Raw genomic sequence first — 16393 nt, 5'->3', positions numbered from 1 at the left:
AGTATGCAGATCATGCGCAGGTATTTATGATAAGAGGACTTATAAAAAATTATAAGCAACCCGTTGCATACACATTTTCTCAGTCTGCCACAAAGGGACCAGAACTGGCAAAACAATTAAAGGCTGTCATCACAGAACTACAAAATGCTGGTCTTAATGTGGTAGCAACAGTGTGCGACCAAGGAACAAATAATGTTAACTGCATTAAATTCTTGTTACAAGAAACAAGAGGTATTCTGTTAAGAAAATCAGAAGAACCTGAGGGAAATATTATTTTAATAAATAAACAGGAAATCATTCCCTTGTATGACCCACCTCACTTAATGAAATGTATAAGAAATAATTTAATAACGAAAAATCTACTATATAAAAAAGACAACAAAATGCTAATGGCAAAGTGGGAACACATAACTGCACTGCACCAAGAAAACCCAGGCTACAAAGGCATAAGACTGGTGCCAAAATTAACAGACTCCCACTGCATTCCCAGTAAAATTCCACGGATGAAAGTTAAATTTGCTACGCAACTATTCAGCCAAACTGTAGCATCAAATATGGGCTACCTAGCAGGTAAATAAACTTTATTACATAATGTTTTCACATTGCATTATTTTATCGATACTTATATATTATAAAGCTGAAGATTTTTTTGTTTGTATGTTTTCTTAACCATGCTAATCTGAAGAACCAATCCAATCACCAAGGTCGATCAGGTCTAATTTGAAATAATCTTTCACCGTTAGATAGCTCATTTATTGAGGAAGACTAAAAGTGACTTTTAATCTGGGTGCGCGAAGTAGCTTTCACGGGATGCGGTAGAACCGCGGGCGGAAGATTGTATAGTAAAAGTTTTCACAAATTAAAACTGCTCCCAGTTCAGATTTAATAATAACAAGTTTCTTATTGATGACTAGATGCCATAGTAGCCAGTGTATCTGCCTGCCACAGGAGGTCGCGGGTTCGATTCCCGCATAAGTCAAACATTTATGTGTGTGGGTGTTTCTACATATGTACACTATGTTATGTTATTTATAAAATATTTATATTTATATAAGTTCATTTATTGGTTGTCTGCTGTACCCAAATTACAAGCAAGCAATGCTTTGTTTGGGACTAGATTGCGTTGTAAGAACGTGTGAGGAATATTTATTAATATTTTTTTCTTATTTTTGCAGAAAAGGAATAATCTCTCAAGATGCGCAAAATACAGCGGACGTCATCTTGTTTTGACAAACTTTTGACTCCATTAACGGAAGCTTCGGGAAAAGGAAGCACAGTAAACCACTGCTGGGACCTGCGACGCCGAACTCAATACATCACAAAACATGGATGGAGGCAAAATATTTTTAAAAATATGAAATTTGTGAATGTAAAACCTCGAATGTGGAGTATGTTCCCACCTTAAGTAACTGGGTATGGACACTAGAAGGAATAGAACTGCTTTTAAAAAATTGCTGCGAAGTACGGAGTGACATCGGTTTGGTTGCGGCATCTGAATCAGGATCCAATAGAAAATTTTTTGGATCGATAAGGAGTCAAGGATGCCGCAACGTAAACCCTACTCCAGATGGATTTGAAGCAGCATTTAGCAGCCTTTAATAAACAGCCTATCTAGTGTCCATGCCCCAGGGACAAATTGTGAGGCAGATAATTGCCACGCTTTGCATGAAGTTCTCATCACAAGCGGGGCCTGCAAAGAACAAATAAATTGTGAGCTCTCTGAGATTCCGGACATTGAATTTACAGCCCTTGAAGACAAAAGCGACCCCGTATAATTGGGGGCTACAATATGTTAGCGGTTATTTTATTAAAACCGCTAAGAAGAAAGTCTTCAAGGGTTGTAGTGAATGTAAAAAATTTAATGTCCGATCAGGAACACGATTATTTAAAATATAGAGAGTATGCTAATAAAAATGGCTTTGCAGTCCCAGCGACTCTCTCTTAAATTGTGTTTCGAATCTGCAGGATATAAATTACACAATAATTAAAAATGTTTGGAAAAAAATATTTAAAAGATTTCATCAAAACATTAATATTTATACATTTGAAATTCGATTTCATAAAATGTGAAATTCATAAAGAAAAATTAATAGACTTTTAATCAATATATCCTGCAGATTCTTTATTTACAATTACTGTAAAGATATTAATAAAATATTAATAAATAGGAGAGAGTGTGATGATGATACGGATTCCTATAAGCTAAAAGCGAAAAAATTATACATGAAATGTTTTAAAAGAAAAAAATAAATTATATTAAAGGTTATCAGTGTTTTATTTATTGAAAAACATCTTATAAATATTAAACAAAAAGAAACAAAAATCTACCTAGACCCAGTAACCACTGCTTTATGTAGCTATATGTATATATATTGACAAATAGTTTCTTAAACCTGCGTTCAGAAGGCGCCACTTGTCTTACTTAGTTTGGTAGTCGAGTTGGACCTCTATTTCATAATATAAAAAGTACTCTGTGAAATAATGTGAACCAATTTTCTGTGATCGTGGTTTCTCTTTCTATACTACTAGATAAACAGAGATAAGATTCTTTTATGCTAAACATCGCAGATTTTGAGTACCTGGAACATTTTGAATTCTTGCTGAAGTTGGTTTTATTCGATAGCTGATAAGAAGCTCAAAATTGTTATATTCGACGAAAACCGTGGTTACTATTTTTTAATGAAAGTAAGATGCACCTAGTGTAGAAAAAAATAATTTAATTACGTTAATAACGTTTTGAATGGTTGTAAGTTTTATTCATTCTTTTGTTCTAAATTATCTGTATCATAGCTACTGCCGCTGGCGGCCTCTGTCTGTCATTCAGCTGTCATTTTGCGTGTGATTTGCGATCGGTCGTCGTTTGATGTTGCTAAACGAATATCCTTTATTTCTAACTAATAAGTGAAAATAGTCTAATAAAACATGGAAGTCATAGTTGCTAATGTCGACCATATTAAATTTGATATAGATTATGCTTTGGAAGAACAGTATGGGGCACTACCGTTACCATTCCCAGGAATGGACAGTGAGTTGTTATTCTACCAGTAAACAGTCCAAAATCAAATCCTTGGCACAAGTTTAACCACGATGTTGAATTATTTCCTTATTTCCAGAGTCGACCGCAGCAGTATGTGAATTTTTCAGCCAGCCCGGAGGTTGTGGCAATGGCCCTCAATGTCCGTACAGACACGTCCGAGGGGATCGCACGGTGGTCTGCAAGCATTGGCTCAGAGGGCTTTGCAAGAAAGGCGACCAGTGCGAGTTCCTTCACGAGTACGACATGTCCAAGATGCCTGAATGTTACTTCTATGCCAGATTCAATGCATGCCACAACAAAGAATGTCCATTCCTTCACATAGATCCTGAAAGTAAAATTAAGGATTGCCCATGGTATGTATTTATTTAAGCTACATTTCACAGGCTTATAAATTGGTAATATATATTTTACTTAAATCAAATAAAATGATTTTTCCAGGTATGACCGAGGTTTCTGCCGGCACGGTCCTCACTGCCGACACCGGCACGTGCGGCGAGTGCTCTGCATGAACTACTTGTCTGGCTTCTGTCCTGATGGCTCCTCCTGCAAGTACATGCATCCTCGGTTTGAGCTTCCCGCCCCTCCCGAACAAACGAAGGATGCCAAGAGACTACCCGTGTGTCATTACTGCTCTGAGGCTGGACACAAAGCTTCATCTTGCAATAAAATACCAGCTGAGGTGTGTATTCTAAGCAATTTTTGTTTACCGACTTTGGTACAAAATTGTTCATATACAATTTGACATACAATTTAATTCATCTCTAATCATGATGATAAGAGATCCTCCTGCCCTTATCCCAATTTTATTTGGGGTGGCGGTCTCCGATATTATATATTTTATAATTTATTTACACACTGTTAATAAAAATAAGAAAGGGCATAATACAATTTAGTACAAAGGTACTGCTTATTTGAAAAGAAATTCTTACCAGTAGACCAGTTCGAGTTTGAGTTAGAATAAATAATTCATTTCAGAATTGATTTCACCAACTTTGCAACCCTTTGCTTACCTATTGGTCTCATTTCTGCTTTATTTAAATATTTCTATAATTAAATTACAGCAAAGAGAAGCTGCCCAGAGACAGGAAGAGGCCAGATATCGCGCCCTTGGCTACGTCAAACCAGCGGAAAATGACGACAACAATGCTCAAAGACTGCAGAGGATTGTCCACAAACCTCTTGAAGAGGTCACATGCTTCAAATGTGGCACTAAAGGACATTATGCCAACAAGTGCCCCAAGGGACATCTCGCTTTCCTGTCTAGCCAGTCCAACCAGAACAATATGAACACATTCAAAAAACCCAACTAGTACAGATATGTGAAGCCCTCATTAGAGAGGCTTCAGTGACAGACTATACATTAAAAATAAGTTATGTGAAAATTAAAATATTAGAGTGCAACTCAAACTTACAACAATATCCCACATTGCATGTTATTCATTACTATTTACCTTTGTATATTATGTTCTTCATTCAATGTAATAGAGCTTTTAAAAATGCAGTAAAAATGTATATATAGGCATGAACTCCAAAGCGATTGCAGATTAGCGTTCATGCTCGGTTTTGTAAACTCACTGCCTTTTCTGAAGGTTACGGCTACTACTTTCGAGGGTTTTCACAAAGTTTTTAAACATCCAATAGAATTTCCCCACACAGGGCGGATACTGCCAAATGGGCGGAGAACGAGATGCTTGAATAACGAAATTCCATTGGTTGTTAAATATAAAATTCTGCTAGTCTAGTTTTATAAATAAGTAAATAAACTATTGCAGTCTTTCGTAACACGTATTTATGATGTGTAGTCAAGGACACCACTTCTGAGTGCCTAGTGCGAGTTTTGCAAGTTAACTTTCTCGATGCGTAAATTATCATACAACTTAATTACGTAGGATTCATTTTTGACATGTTTATTTCATAAAGGCTGTCATCGGCACTTGGTCGTACTATAAACGCGCTCACTTGCGAAATAGTAAACGTCATTATCCGGTAAAATGAATGAACGTGCTATATTCTAATCATGTCATGTAGCATATGACTCTTTACTTCAGCCAGGTTATAATTACGTATCGAGCGCGTAAACTTACAAAACTCGGAATCAGCACTCTGTTGTAAATAAAGCAAATGCGTAGATATTACTACATATACCCGTGACCCATAGATGCATGCATATACAATAAAAATTTAGGACCATATTCCAAATGCGACGATTGGTAGGGGGAAAATATTTTAGTTTTATGAATGTATGGTATAAATTTTCGAAGTGAACCCAAGACAATAAAACTTACTTTGGGGTATATTATTTTCGATCCAATGACAAGATAATGGCCCATATTAATATCTTTTCTTAACTTACCACAGTAAAACACCAAAAAATCTTTTTAATTTCCCGCTACCATTTGAAGCTGTGGGCAGTAGGCTAAGTTTAATCTTGGACGCCACTGGCTTTTACCGGTGCTCGTTTAGTAGTAATCTATATACATAAATATATTTATTTTTATTTTCTTGCACTTATGCTCAAACTGTGTTGCACCTACCACTTCTGTTTCACCACCACCCTAAGGTAGACTGGCAGAGAACGCCTAAGGCGTTAAGTCCGCCGTTGTACAATGTGCATAAAGTATTTTAAATAAATAAATAAATAATCTGTGGTTTAGTACGCGACTATATTAGAAAACGATAAAGTTGTGCATCGTGATTTGAGTCAATATAATATTATTGTTTTGTTTGTGTTGGGTTTTGGTTAATAAATTATAACTGAGAATTACATCTTTACTCGCAATAAACAAGTATAGATAGACACCTACAGTTATTTTTGCAATTTGTGACCGGGGCACCCGAGCAGGGCACACAGTTTTTTTTTTTTATGAATTCTTTGTTGAGATTAGGATTAAGTGCCTAATAGAGCGCGATCTCGATGCGAACGCAAAGCGGCGCGGCGCGAACATTAAATTCGCGTAGTAAATCGCACCACACCACCGCTCCGAATTCGCGTTCAGATCGCTCACTGGACACACCCTTAGAATTTGTACCCTACGCCTAATATTATCCTTCGTCATGAGGCATGACTAATACATATTATTACCCCGACAATATAACTTAGAATTATTTTTAATAAATCATTAGTCGAAAGTTATATCTTTTATTATCCCTTACCATATACCAAAAGGTTCTTTCACATTCGGCAAAGGCAGACGTGGCCTGCGCGAGCACCGCAAACTCAACCAGGAGAAAGTGGTCTATTCAGCCGTTCGAAGCTCAAATGTTTTCTATGTACCGAAAGTCAAACACATTTTGTTATGAATTCATAATAAATTACACACAATGCATCGGAATCATAGCATTGGCCATTTTTATTTTCTTTTTCGTATGAACTTATTGCGAATAAAAATAGCCTCTTTTTAATTTTATTGGATTGCCACCCTGAATTTCTGAACTGAACAGTCCTGTCAAAAGTGTCAAAGTCGCAACGCACCGCACGCATTGTCGCATCGCGTCTTTACTCGTATTTGTGATAACTTATTATTTCTCTGTTTACAGTAAGTAAACCGAGTTCTAGCAATACTTCAACGGTTTCAAGTTTTTCCTGTCCGACAAGGTCCTCAGTGAAGCGAGAAATCGCCGAGAGGTTGAGAAATAAATCAACGCTCGGAAAAAAGAGATAAGCAACATGGTAAGCACGTGTACTTTTTCTCTGATATAGTTTTAAATAATTCAGTTTCAGGCAAATTCCCATGGTTTTCACTTAAGGTATAAAATTAATAATATTTGTATTTACGTTAGAGTAAGGTCAAAAATAACAACACGTTGTGAATTTGAGGTTATGTTTACAATGCCACCTTCAATTAGGTTATTTATTTTTTTGCAGGGCGACTCAGAGGCAGCAGTTAACCCTAAAGCATACCCACTCGCGGACGCCGCTCTCACGGCCAAGATCTTGAACTTGGTGCAGCAAGCCGCCAACTACAAGCAGCTTCGTAAGGGCGCCAATGAAGCGACCAAGACATTGAACAGGGGACTCTCCGAGTTCATCATAATGGCGGCAGATGCCGAGCCATTGGAAATTGTGCTACACATTCCTATCCTCTGTGAGGACAAAAATGTACCTTATGTATTTGTTAGGTCTAAGCAGGCTCTGGGTAGAGCATGTGGTGTCTCCCGGCCGATCATCTCTTGTTCTATTACTATCAATGAAGGTTCTCAGTTGAAACCGCAAATTCAGAGCATTCAACAAGAAATTGAAAGACTCTTAGTTTAAGTGATGTGTGTGTAAAAGTGCTATTTTTAATAATACAAATTGTATTTAAAAATTACATGGATAACATTTTTGTAAAATCCATAAAATACAAAAACTACTAACCTAATATTGTCTTTCATTATCTTCATCTTCATGTCATAAGTATACCTAAAAGTACTTATAGTAATGCAGAATGTCTGTAAAATGTCAAAATGTATGTTATTCATATCACAGAAAGCAGAGGAGGACCAACATTAACCAACATGGTTAATTTTGTGTCTTTAATGAAAAAAACTCACTATATGTATGTATGTATAATAATCATTGTATTAAAATAAAGCATCATATACATTAATTTGGACCTAAAGCTAGAACAACAACTTCAATCATACAAATAACTTCTTGATCCTGAGGTTCCAGTTATCTTCCCATCTAGTCTGTCTGAACACAGCTATCTCTTTGCGCATTCTCTCTGCTATCTTGTTCTGTTCGGTGTTGTTGGGGAACCCTTCAAACCAACGAACTAAATCTTTGAACAGTTCATTGCTTGATCTAAATGTGTACCCATTAACTCCATTTTCAACAAGCTCATCGAGGCTGAAAACAAACAAATAGTTTTAAGATAAATGAGAGTTACTTCAGGCAAAACACTTAAGTGTAAAATGATGTATCATCACTACCTACCAAAGAAAATCAAAAGCACATACAGGGAGTCCAGCTCCATACATATCAACTATCTTCATAGGCAGGTCTAAGCCTGAGGAACTTGTATGGAGACACACGCCAAGGTCTGCACTGCCCACCATTTTGGGGTAGTCTGCAGCATCAAGCCATGGTGTGAACACCTGGATGTTCTGCCATTTCCTTCTTGCTATCTCCTTTAAATATTTCTCCTTCTCTGGACCCTTGCCAGTGATTACACAGATCAGCTTGGGCAGATTTTCTGCTATTTCACAAGCTGATTCATACACTGAAAATAATAACATTTTGTTAAATACATAATGCAATGCATTCTTCATTAGATCATAGATATCCATAACTGATTAATAAATATAAAAACATGAAAAAAACAGACTAACTCTGTAAAGCCTCCATTAGTAACCCGAAGTCTTCATCTGGTGTCCAGCTAGTACTGCTGAACAGTAGGCCTGGTCTATCAGGCAGCGGTTGCACTTGCCCATCAGACGAACAAGTGAACAGTGTCTTCACAATGTCCTGTTGATGGGGATCATTGAGCTGCTCCCGACCCTGGCCTCCAAATTCAGGGAATGTCTTGCTTAGCTGCAGGAACCAATCATGTTTCTCTTGTAGTGAGAGTGGCTTGAATATTTTTGGTGGTCTATCATAAAGCACTATTGCATTGCTAAAACCAAATATTTCATGCATTTCAATTTTAGTATATTTTTTTAATTCTCAAGTAACTTCAAAAGTTTACAATCACACTCATCAAACATAATATTGTGAGATAGATCTGAAATTATCTTAAAGTTGGTAGATAATATCACACTATTATCAGATTTTGGGATGCGAAAAGGCTATCACAACAAAATATAAAATGTGACACTTACTGAACATTCCAATTCATTAACAAATCTTCCTTCATAGAATAAGTTACACATATACTGTTATCTGCTGACTGACCAAAGAACTTCTCTATGAATCTTGCAAATCTTACTATGTAGTGATCAGGCGTTAGAGACATCGCCATTATAGAATACGCATAGTTGTGCCAGTCTATTATGTACTTTGCTTTCGTGAATAAGCAGTATATCCGACATACAGGCAGTGTGGGGATAGCTGGAGGGTTCTGACACAGCACGAAGTGGCATTTGCCCGTGATGACCAATGTTAAAAGTAAGCTTATCGTCTGCCATATCGCTTTGGCCACATATCTCACTATCGCAGGACCACTAAGATTTATTGAGCGTAGTTTCGTGATAGTAATGTGAGGGTGCTCCAGGATTTCTGTGAGAGGTTGCGAATCTAAGTACCCAATTATATTCACATCCAATCCATTATTTGCAAGAGATAACGCATGATATTGCATACGTGGACTTCTGCCGATATCGCCCAAAACTACGACTTTGACAATTTTTCTATCTTGTTGTGCTGCCATTGTACCACGGTAAAAGTTCGCACAATTACTAGTTTTAGCAACATTTATTACACCTCATAACTTGGGAAGTTTGTGGCACTTTTGCACTACAACCGGTGATTAATATTCGGGTTGTTTTCAAATATTTACTTTTTGTGCACCGCACAACAGACAGATGAAAATGACATTGATAGATGTGGTGATGACAGACATCCACAGGTGACATCAGCTTCAGCACAGAGTATTTTCAAGTTACTGTGCATTCATACGGATTTTATTTATTTTATGTATAAATGAAACAAATAAAAGCAGTTTTTCACGATGAAATAATAATTCATAGTTTAATTCAAGAGGAAACAAAACATAATTTGAATCTTCTGAAAAGGGCAAGTGACCATGTTATGTCAAAAACAGCTGTATTTTGAATGTCAAACCGGTGGCTAATGCTTTATTTTTTTGTATGTATCGTTTTAAGAGGTTTTTAGATTTAAGTAATTCGTGCCTGTTATAGGAACTTGTTGAAGGTAACAGATTGAGGAAAAATTATAACATATCCACTATTTATTCAGCATCTTACGTAAATCAACATGTCTAAAGTGCTAATGATTCGACATTTACCAGCTGCACTATCGTTTCAAGATAAAGAACAGCTCCTGAGACATTTTGGAGCTGACAAAGTGTGGGAGACGAGATCCAAACGTAATTACATATTTGCGTCATTTAGTAGTATAGAGAAAGCAAAAGCATCACTAAACCGTCTTCACCAGCTCGAAATAGCTCACAGGCGTCTTGTAGTGGAGTACTCAACAGAGAAGGCACCAGTTACTGATGACAAGCCTGAGACAGAACAAAATTCAGACACCACAAAAGTAATAAAGCAGTTCCTCAAAGTTTTGAATGCATGGAATCCATCTATAGACTTCTATCAGCCTCCACCCATACATTTAAGCTACAAATACCCAGATATCAATCCTGCCATAGCTATAAATATAATTCATGCACTATTTACTCACAAACCATTTTACACACAGACCTTGCATTTGATGAACAAAATGTGTCTAGATGTGCCATTCCAAGATAATGACAAATGTATGGAATTTTTCAAAGAAACATATCGGCACATGTTTGTGGGTGATATACAGTTACCACCTCCAGCTGTGAGTGACCCCGAGTCAGAAATATCCAGCGCTGAGGATGAGCACAAAGAACAGACTGTCAGAAAACTGGTCACAAGGAAAAGGAAATTGCCTGTGCCTAAGCACAATCCATTGAAATTACCCCCCACAGTGCCAGCAGCAAAATCAAAGAAAACTGTAGTTAGTCAAGAGGAAGTATTTGAAACTATTGTACAAATTCAGGAACCAAAGAAAATACAGCTCAATGTTCACCAAGATGCCTTACAAAAGCCTACAGAAGAACCAGAAGTTATAGGGGAACTTGGTAAGTTCCAGAAAGAGGAACAGCCAGCTGAAGAGGAAAAGAAGCCTGAGGAGCCAGAACAACCTATTATCAGCAAAAAGGAGTTATTACGAAACAGGATATCATACAAAGATATGAAGATTTTACCAGTCTTCAAAAACTATCACCCTGGGCAGCCATCCATGAGATTGTATATAAAAAATTTGGCTAAGACTGTGACTGAACAAGATGTAACAAGTATATATAAGCGTTATGTCGAAGGATTGACTGACGAAGAGCTCACTGGGTTTGATGTGAGGGTCATGCAGGAAGGCAGGATGAAGGGACAAGCATTTGTCACATTCCCCTCAGTGAGGATAGCAGAAACAGCTTTAAATGAAACTAATGGTTATTTGCTGAAGGAAAAACCCATGGTTGTACAGTTTGCTAGAGCTGCTAATAAAAAAACTATAGAATAGACTTGTGTTTGAAACATTCCTACCTACTCTGTTCACACTACTCAGCATTTTGACCATTAGCTTTTCTCAGGATAAATAATATTTTTTTTATCGCATAAATAAAAATGCCATGTAAAATTAAAATTATATTTGCATTAATTCAATTGCATAAGATAAAGAATCTGAATCATTTTCAATCATTTTACCACTCAGCAGCTTATTTATTAGGGGTAATACCTCACTGACAGAATGTAATTGTTTTATCAGGTCCAATACAAGGTTCAGGGAATTCTGCAGCACTGATGTTACTTTCTCATCTTTTGTCATCAAAAACTGTTGGTAGAAAGCATCCATTAGCAAAATGTACCAATCAAAAAGTTTGCTTTCATACTCAGTGTCCAAGTTTTTCTCTGAATTTACAAGAACATGTGCCATGTATGTCATGAGGAATAATGTATCATCCACACCAAGGCCACTCCTCAAAGGAGGTATAATCAATGCATCACTGAATGATATTTGCAGAGTGTAGTTTAGTAACTCAAACTTAGCTCTGTGCACTATCTGCTCCATCTTGCTGGAGTGCTCCCCAGAACATAATTTGGAGAATTCTTCAACATCAGTGACATCTATATTGTTTGGGTTAACTAACTTGATGGCATACTTGAGTACTGCTACAAGAGTAGTCTCTGGAATGTCTTTGAACTGCTTGAGTATTCTGTAAACAGCTCTAAAGTCATCCTTTTCTAAGAGTGGTGGTACAGCATTGTGACAAATACTCCTTTCTGTGAGACCCAATTTTATTAGATCTTTTGTTTCATCATTTACTGGGAACTGAGGTTCTGTTGGGGAATCCCAGTTAGCAATCTCCATGCCCTCATCCTGAACAACTTCATGGGATCCTAATAAACTTGATAAGTTTCTCTTTGCTTCTAGGACATATGGCAACATGCCAATGTGGTTAGAAGCTTCTAGAATGATTCTTCCATGGTAGCAATATAACTTGGCACCTTCGGAATACATCTTCATGGGGTACTTGCATGTCCCCACTCCCAGCACAATGTTGTAAGCGATAATGATGGCTCCATCTTGCTCTGTATTACTTCCAAACACTATGAGGTGTTCCTTGCCCATCCAGGTTATGGAGACACTGGACAGTGTAGATACCCAGGGTACTGTGCCTATTGTTTTCCAATCTTTAAAGTTGTATATGGTCATTTTTCCATCACTCCCTGGAAAAAACATAGTCAAATTAATTTAGCATCTACAGTACATTGATTTTTATACAATAACCAGCTAGAGTACTTACACAATATGTACACAGCATTTTTCTCCTCAGTACAAATATATTTCCCAACAACATACACATCCTCTGGTCTTGTAACTTTGGTCCTCGTCAACTTAGACCTGTCCATGTCTCCTAGCTCATCTCGTAGAGGACAGTTTATTATTTCATAGTGATCCTTATTGTTCTTTACTATGTAGCATACAAAGTCTGTCTTGTTGACAGTGAAGCAAGCTGTGTCAACTATTGTGTCAGTGTCTTTCAGCAGTGATTTACTTTCATAAGTCTTTCTGTTGTCGAGGGCATATGGTAGCGATGCACAGTTGCCATTGGCGAACACTATGAGGGGTGACTGCTTGTTTCTGGGTATAACTTTTAAGATGTTCAGGGGGAACTGCAAATAAATAAATAATTATTGAGATTTTTTTTTATTGTTCTGTTTTTTTATGTGATAAAATAATCTATAGAGTTTTTAGTCATGTATACGTTAAATAAAGAATGAAGCTTTAAATTACCTTAAATTTCTTAATTTTATCCAAATTTTCTGATTCCTCTTTCCATGTTTTGATGGTGTTCTTATTGAATACACCAACATAACTCTCCTGTTCTTTGTCATAGATTACGGCTGATGTTATGTGATCTTTTGATGTCCATCCACCAACTTGCTTTTGGTCTGAAAGCTAATAAAATATGGATTTTAAACACAAACATAACCTTTACAAAACTCCAATTATTTACAATTTGATATAATTGTGTGGTTTGTTTAAGAAAATAATTATAAATCAGCTGAGAAGAGTTTGAGATTATGCAAGAAGTAAGAAACAATATTTACTTGATATTTATTCACAACATTTCGTCCCAAAGTCACAATAACGTGTTCGTCTTCTTTATCTTCTGAAACGCCGAGAAAGCTTTTCTGATCTATTAATGGGCACAGAACGTAATAATTATGTAGCTTGGCCATTACTGCAAATGAGTATTAGCACGGTATAATCCTTTTAATTGAGAAAACCTCGTGTTCCAAGTTAAAAACAAACTAAAACCACACACGGCACACACACGAAGAAAATTCGCTGTCAACTTGATTTTGTCAAAGAAAATTATATATTCTGTGGTGGAGTTGTTCCAGAGATTGTTATAAGTAAACTCAGCATTTTTAGCATTAATTTGACGTACACGGGATGTCACAGTGACAAAAGCGGCAAAGTTCAGAAACATTCGAAAATAATAATTTTCGTCGTTTTCTTTAGAAAGCCGGCCTGAGTCTATAATTCTTTCTATATTTTAATAAGTGAGAGAAAAGGAATAAAAAAAATATTTACCTAAACACCAAATTAGGACGAGACTTAAGCGTATTGTTTAATGGCTGTTCTAGAAAATCAACATTGGCAAAATAGAAAATTCATGATCAGAGTTCAAGGTTATTGTTATTGAAGTTTGGCTCTTATCGTTCACATTTATTACATCATCACCGCTGCTACAACATTAATTCGTTGACGCAGACGTGCACGTTCGATTCACTTATTTTGTGGCAGTGATCCAGTGCGCACGAACATGTCGACAGCCGGGAAAGTTATCAAATGTCAAGCTGCCGTCGCATGGGAGGCCGGCAAGCCGCTGTCGATCGAAGAGATCGAAGTGGACCCACCTAAAGCCGGCGAAGTGCGCGTCAAGATCATCGCGACTGGAGTGTGCCACACAGATGCGTACACGCTCTCCGGCAAGGACCCCGAGGGCGTGTTCCCCGTGGTGCTGGGGCACGAGGGCGGCGGCATCGTCGAGAGCGTCGGCGAGGGCGTCACCTCCGTCAAGCCCGGAGACCACGTCGTGCCCCTGTACGTGCCGCAGTGCAACACATGTAAGTTCTGCCTGAACCCCAAGACTAACCTCTGCCAGAAGGTGCGCATCACACAAGGCCAGGGCGTCATGCCCGACGGCACGCGCCGCTTCCGCTGCAAGGGACAGGAACTCTACCACTTCATGGGATGCTCTACATTCAGTGAATACACAGTTGTTCTAGAAATATCTCTGTGTAAAGTAAATGATGCAGCAGCATTAGACAAAGTTTGCCTGCTGGGTTGTGGAGTACCCACTGGCTACGGAGCTGCCCTCAACACTGCCAAGGTGGAGCCAGGATCAAACTGTGCTATCTTTGGTCTGGGAGCAGTTGGTCTAGCTGTTGCACTGGGATGTAAGGCTGCTGGAGCCAAACGCATCATTGGAGTGGACATCAACCCTGACAAGTTTGAAGTGGCCAAGAAGTTTGGAGTCAATGAGTTTGTGAACCCCAAGGATTATGACAAACCTATTCAGCAGGTCCTTGTTGACTTGACTGATGGAGGTCTAGATTACACTTTTGAATGCATTGGTAACATTAACACGATGAGAGCTGCTCTAGAAGCATGCCACAAGGGTTGGGGTGTCTCAGTCATTATTGGTGTAGCTGCTGCAGGTGAAGAGATCAGTACTCGCCCATTCCAGCTTGTCACTGGTCGCACCTGGAAGGGAACAGCTTTCGGAGGCTACAAGAGCCGTGAGAGTGTGCCTAAACTTGTAGATGAGTACTTGGCAAACAAACTTCCCCTGGATGCATTTGTCACCCACACGGTGCCCCTGAAGGAGATCAATGAGGCTTTCCACCTGATGCATGTAGGCAAATCTATCCGTGCTGTTGTACAGTTGTAATTTTAAGGAAAACTATATATTTTTATAAGCATTTATGTTATTGTCATTGTTATACTGCATTTTACGAGAAGTGATAAACATGTGAAACATGTTCCCCAATATTTATGTGAAAATAAACAGAGTTCAAACAAATAGTATTTGTTTTTTGTATTTTTCATCCATATTAGTATGTTACTGAAACCTATGTAATATTCTAAAGGCTGGTTATCTACTCTGGGCTTACTATTACTTGGTTTACTAAAACCATAACTAATCCATATATTTGGGTAACTAGGTTAAAATCATAAGTATGTTACTGCACTAATTATAAAGGTGCTTGTGAAATGGGCACTTATCAACAATATTATCTTGAGTATCAAGTATTCAGGATTAATTTGACGAGTTATACCTACTACTTATTATAACATCAAGTTACGTATTCAATTGTTATTGTACATACACATACCTACTGATGTATTTAAATTCAAGTTACAATAGCTGTATAATAGTCATTCTGCTTTTATTAATAGTCTTCTTGTTTGTTAATTATCAATTCAAAGAGCGTCCGGTCGTTTGTATCGGCAGAGTACCTACCTAAGTATGTTTTTATATGGTCTCATGCCAGTACATCTATCTCAATGCTATTGTTCGAGTTGCGATATTACATCTCATGCACCCAGTTTTTTACTCGACTACGCAAAAGAGTTTGACTTATGATGGACAATTGCTAACTTTGTAAAATAACCCTTCTCGCACAGTTTAAACAAGGTACTAAAATGTTAATTAATATTTCAAAGTTCAAATTACTTATAAAGTCGTTTGCTTCTACTGAGTTCGGTCAACTTTTTACTTTAGGTACGACGCGCAACAAACAAAAAATTTATAGTCGTCGAGATAGATATTTATTTATACACAGTATATCTTCACAAAATATTTCATCTAAATCTGATCAGCCACTGTAAGTTAATTAAACAAACTATGAGTGTAGTAAAGTAGGAATAGTTGGTTAGTTACAGTGGTCCTAGGTTGGTAAGTTATTCCTCATATGATCTGTACCTATGTAACTTAATTTATTTAATTGTGTTGATAAACTGTGGCGATTACAGGAGTGTAAGCTATTTCTTAAAGTCCTCAGCTCCAAGAAGTTTTTCGCACCAAATGAAGTAACGCACATTCACCATGAACTTGTAAAATTCCCCATAAATTAATTTCGTGAAACTGTAAT

General features: G+C 37.4%; 6 protein-coding genes across 6 annotated transcripts; 4 read left to right on the top strand and 2 right to left on the bottom strand.

Annotated features, from left to right (window-relative positions):
• Positions 1-2810: 2810 nt before the first annotated feature.
• LOC110375587 (cleavage and polyadenylation specificity factor subunit 4) lies at positions 2811-5834 on the top strand. Its single transcript, XM_021333747.3, has 4 exons — positions 2811-3025; positions 3114-3390; positions 3476-3716; positions 4099-5834. The coding sequence occupies exons 1-4, from the start codon at positions 2923-2925 to the stop codon at positions 4345-4347; spliced, it is 870 nt and encodes a 289-aa protein (XP_021189422.1). The 5' UTR covers positions 2811-2922; the 3' UTR covers positions 4348-5834.
• Positions 5835-6483: 649 nt separating this feature from the next.
• On the top strand, positions 6484-7398 carry Hoip (hoi-polloi). The gene is made up of 2 exons (XM_021333749.3): positions 6484-6707; positions 6903-7398. The coding sequence occupies exons 1-2, from the start codon at positions 6705-6707 to the stop codon at positions 7290-7292; spliced, it is 393 nt and encodes a 130-aa protein (XP_021189424.1). The 5' UTR covers positions 6484-6704; the 3' UTR covers positions 7293-7398.
• A 168-nt stretch (positions 7399-7566) lies between these two features.
• LOC110375585 (chitobiosyldiphosphodolichol beta-mannosyltransferase) lies at positions 7567-9538 on the bottom strand. The gene is made up of 4 exons (XM_021333745.3): positions 8840-9538; positions 8351-8634; positions 7956-8241; positions 7567-7868 (listed from the first exon to the last, which is right to left on the bottom strand). Exons 1-4 carry the CDS (start codon positions 9385-9387, stop codon positions 7658-7660), a joined length of 1329 nt encoding a protein of 442 aa, XP_021189420.3. The 5' UTR covers positions 9388-9538; the 3' UTR covers positions 7567-7657.
• Positions 9539-9822: 284 nt separating this feature from the next.
• Positions 9823-11264, top strand: LOC110375564 (RNA-binding region-containing protein 3). Its single transcript, XM_021333715.3, has one exon. It carries the CDS (start codon positions 9954-9956, stop codon positions 11241-11243), a length of 1290 nt encoding a protein of 429 aa, XP_021189390.3. The 5' UTR covers positions 9823-9953; the 3' UTR covers positions 11244-11264.
• A 91-nt stretch (positions 11265-11355) lies between these two features.
• Positions 11356-13580, bottom strand: LOC110375563 (nucleolar protein 11). Its single transcript, XM_021333714.3, has 4 exons — positions 13337-13580; positions 13020-13184; positions 12529-12898; positions 11356-12451 (listed from the first exon to the last, which is right to left on the bottom strand). The coding sequence occupies exons 1-4, from the start codon at positions 13466-13468 to the stop codon at positions 11367-11369; spliced, it is 1752 nt and encodes a 583-aa protein (XP_021189389.3). The 5' UTR covers positions 13469-13580; the 3' UTR covers positions 11356-11366.
• Positions 13581-13901: 321 nt separating this feature from the next.
• Positions 13902-15321, top strand: LOC110375565 (alcohol dehydrogenase class-3). The gene has a single exon (XM_021333717.3). The coding sequence runs from the start codon at positions 14059-14061 to the stop codon at positions 15187-15189; it is 1131 nt and encodes a 376-aa protein (XP_021189392.3). The 5' UTR covers positions 13902-14058; the 3' UTR covers positions 15190-15321.
• Positions 15322-16393: the final 1072 nt, after the last annotated feature.

This window comes from Helicoverpa armigera, chromosome 11, assembly GCF_030705265.1.
Source record: "Helicoverpa armigera isolate CAAS_96S chromosome 11, ASM3070526v1, whole genome shotgun sequence".
NCBI classification, from domain to species: domain Eukaryota; kingdom Metazoa; phylum Arthropoda; class Insecta; order Lepidoptera; family Noctuidae; genus Helicoverpa; species Helicoverpa armigera.
This window is presented reverse-complemented; position numbering and strand designations above follow the sequence as displayed.

What these genes read in the sequence shown, in the direction of transcription:
- LOC110375587 (XM_021333747.3), top strand. Translation starts at nt 2,923, where the DNA reads ATGGAAGTCATAGTTGCTAATGTCGACCATATTAAATTTGATATAGAT. An exon ending in AAAATTAAGGATTGCCCATG is followed by an intron (nt 3,391 to 3,475) that starts GTATGTATTTAT and finishes TGATTTTTCCAG; the next exon opens with GTATGACCGAGGTTTCTGCC. An exon ending in GCAATAAAATACCAGCTGAG is followed by an intron (nt 3,717 to 4,098) that starts GTGTGTATTCTA and finishes ATTAAATTACAG; the next exon opens with CAAAGAGAAGCTGCCCAGAG.
- LOC110375585 (XM_021333745.3), bottom strand. Translation starts at nt 9,387, where the DNA reads ATGGCAGCACAACAAGATAGAAAAATTGTCAAAGTCGTAGTTTTGGGC. An exon ending in TTAATGAATTGGAATGTTCA is followed by an intron (nt 8,635 to 8,839) that starts GTAAGTGTCACA and finishes ATTTGGTTTTAG; the next exon opens with CAATGCAATAGTGCTTTATG. An exon ending in TGTGCTTTTGATTTTCTTTG is followed by an intron (nt 7,869 to 7,955) that starts GTAGGTAGTGAT and finishes GTTTGTTTTCAG; the next exon opens with CCTCGATGAGCTTGTTGAAA.
- LOC110375564 (XM_021333715.3), top strand. Translation starts at nt 9,954, where the DNA reads ATGTCTAAAGTGCTAATGATTCGACATTTACCAGCTGCACTATCGTTT.
- LOC110375563 (XM_021333714.3), bottom strand. Translation starts at nt 13,468, where the DNA reads ATGGCCAAGCTACATAATTATTACGTTCTGTGCCCATTAATAGATCAG. An exon ending in ATAAAATTAAGAAATTTAAG is followed by an intron (nt 12,899 to 13,019) that starts GTAATTTAAAGC and finishes ATTTATTTGCAG; the next exon opens with TTCCCCCTGAACATCTTAAA. An exon ending in AAATGCTGTGTACATATTGT is followed by an intron (nt 12,452 to 12,528) that starts GTAAGTACTCTA and finishes TGTTTTTTCCAG; the next exon opens with GGAGTGATGGAAAAATGACC.
- LOC110375565 (XM_021333717.3), top strand. Translation starts at nt 14,059, where the DNA reads ATGTCGACAGCCGGGAAAGTTATCAAATGTCAAGCTGCCGTCGCATGG.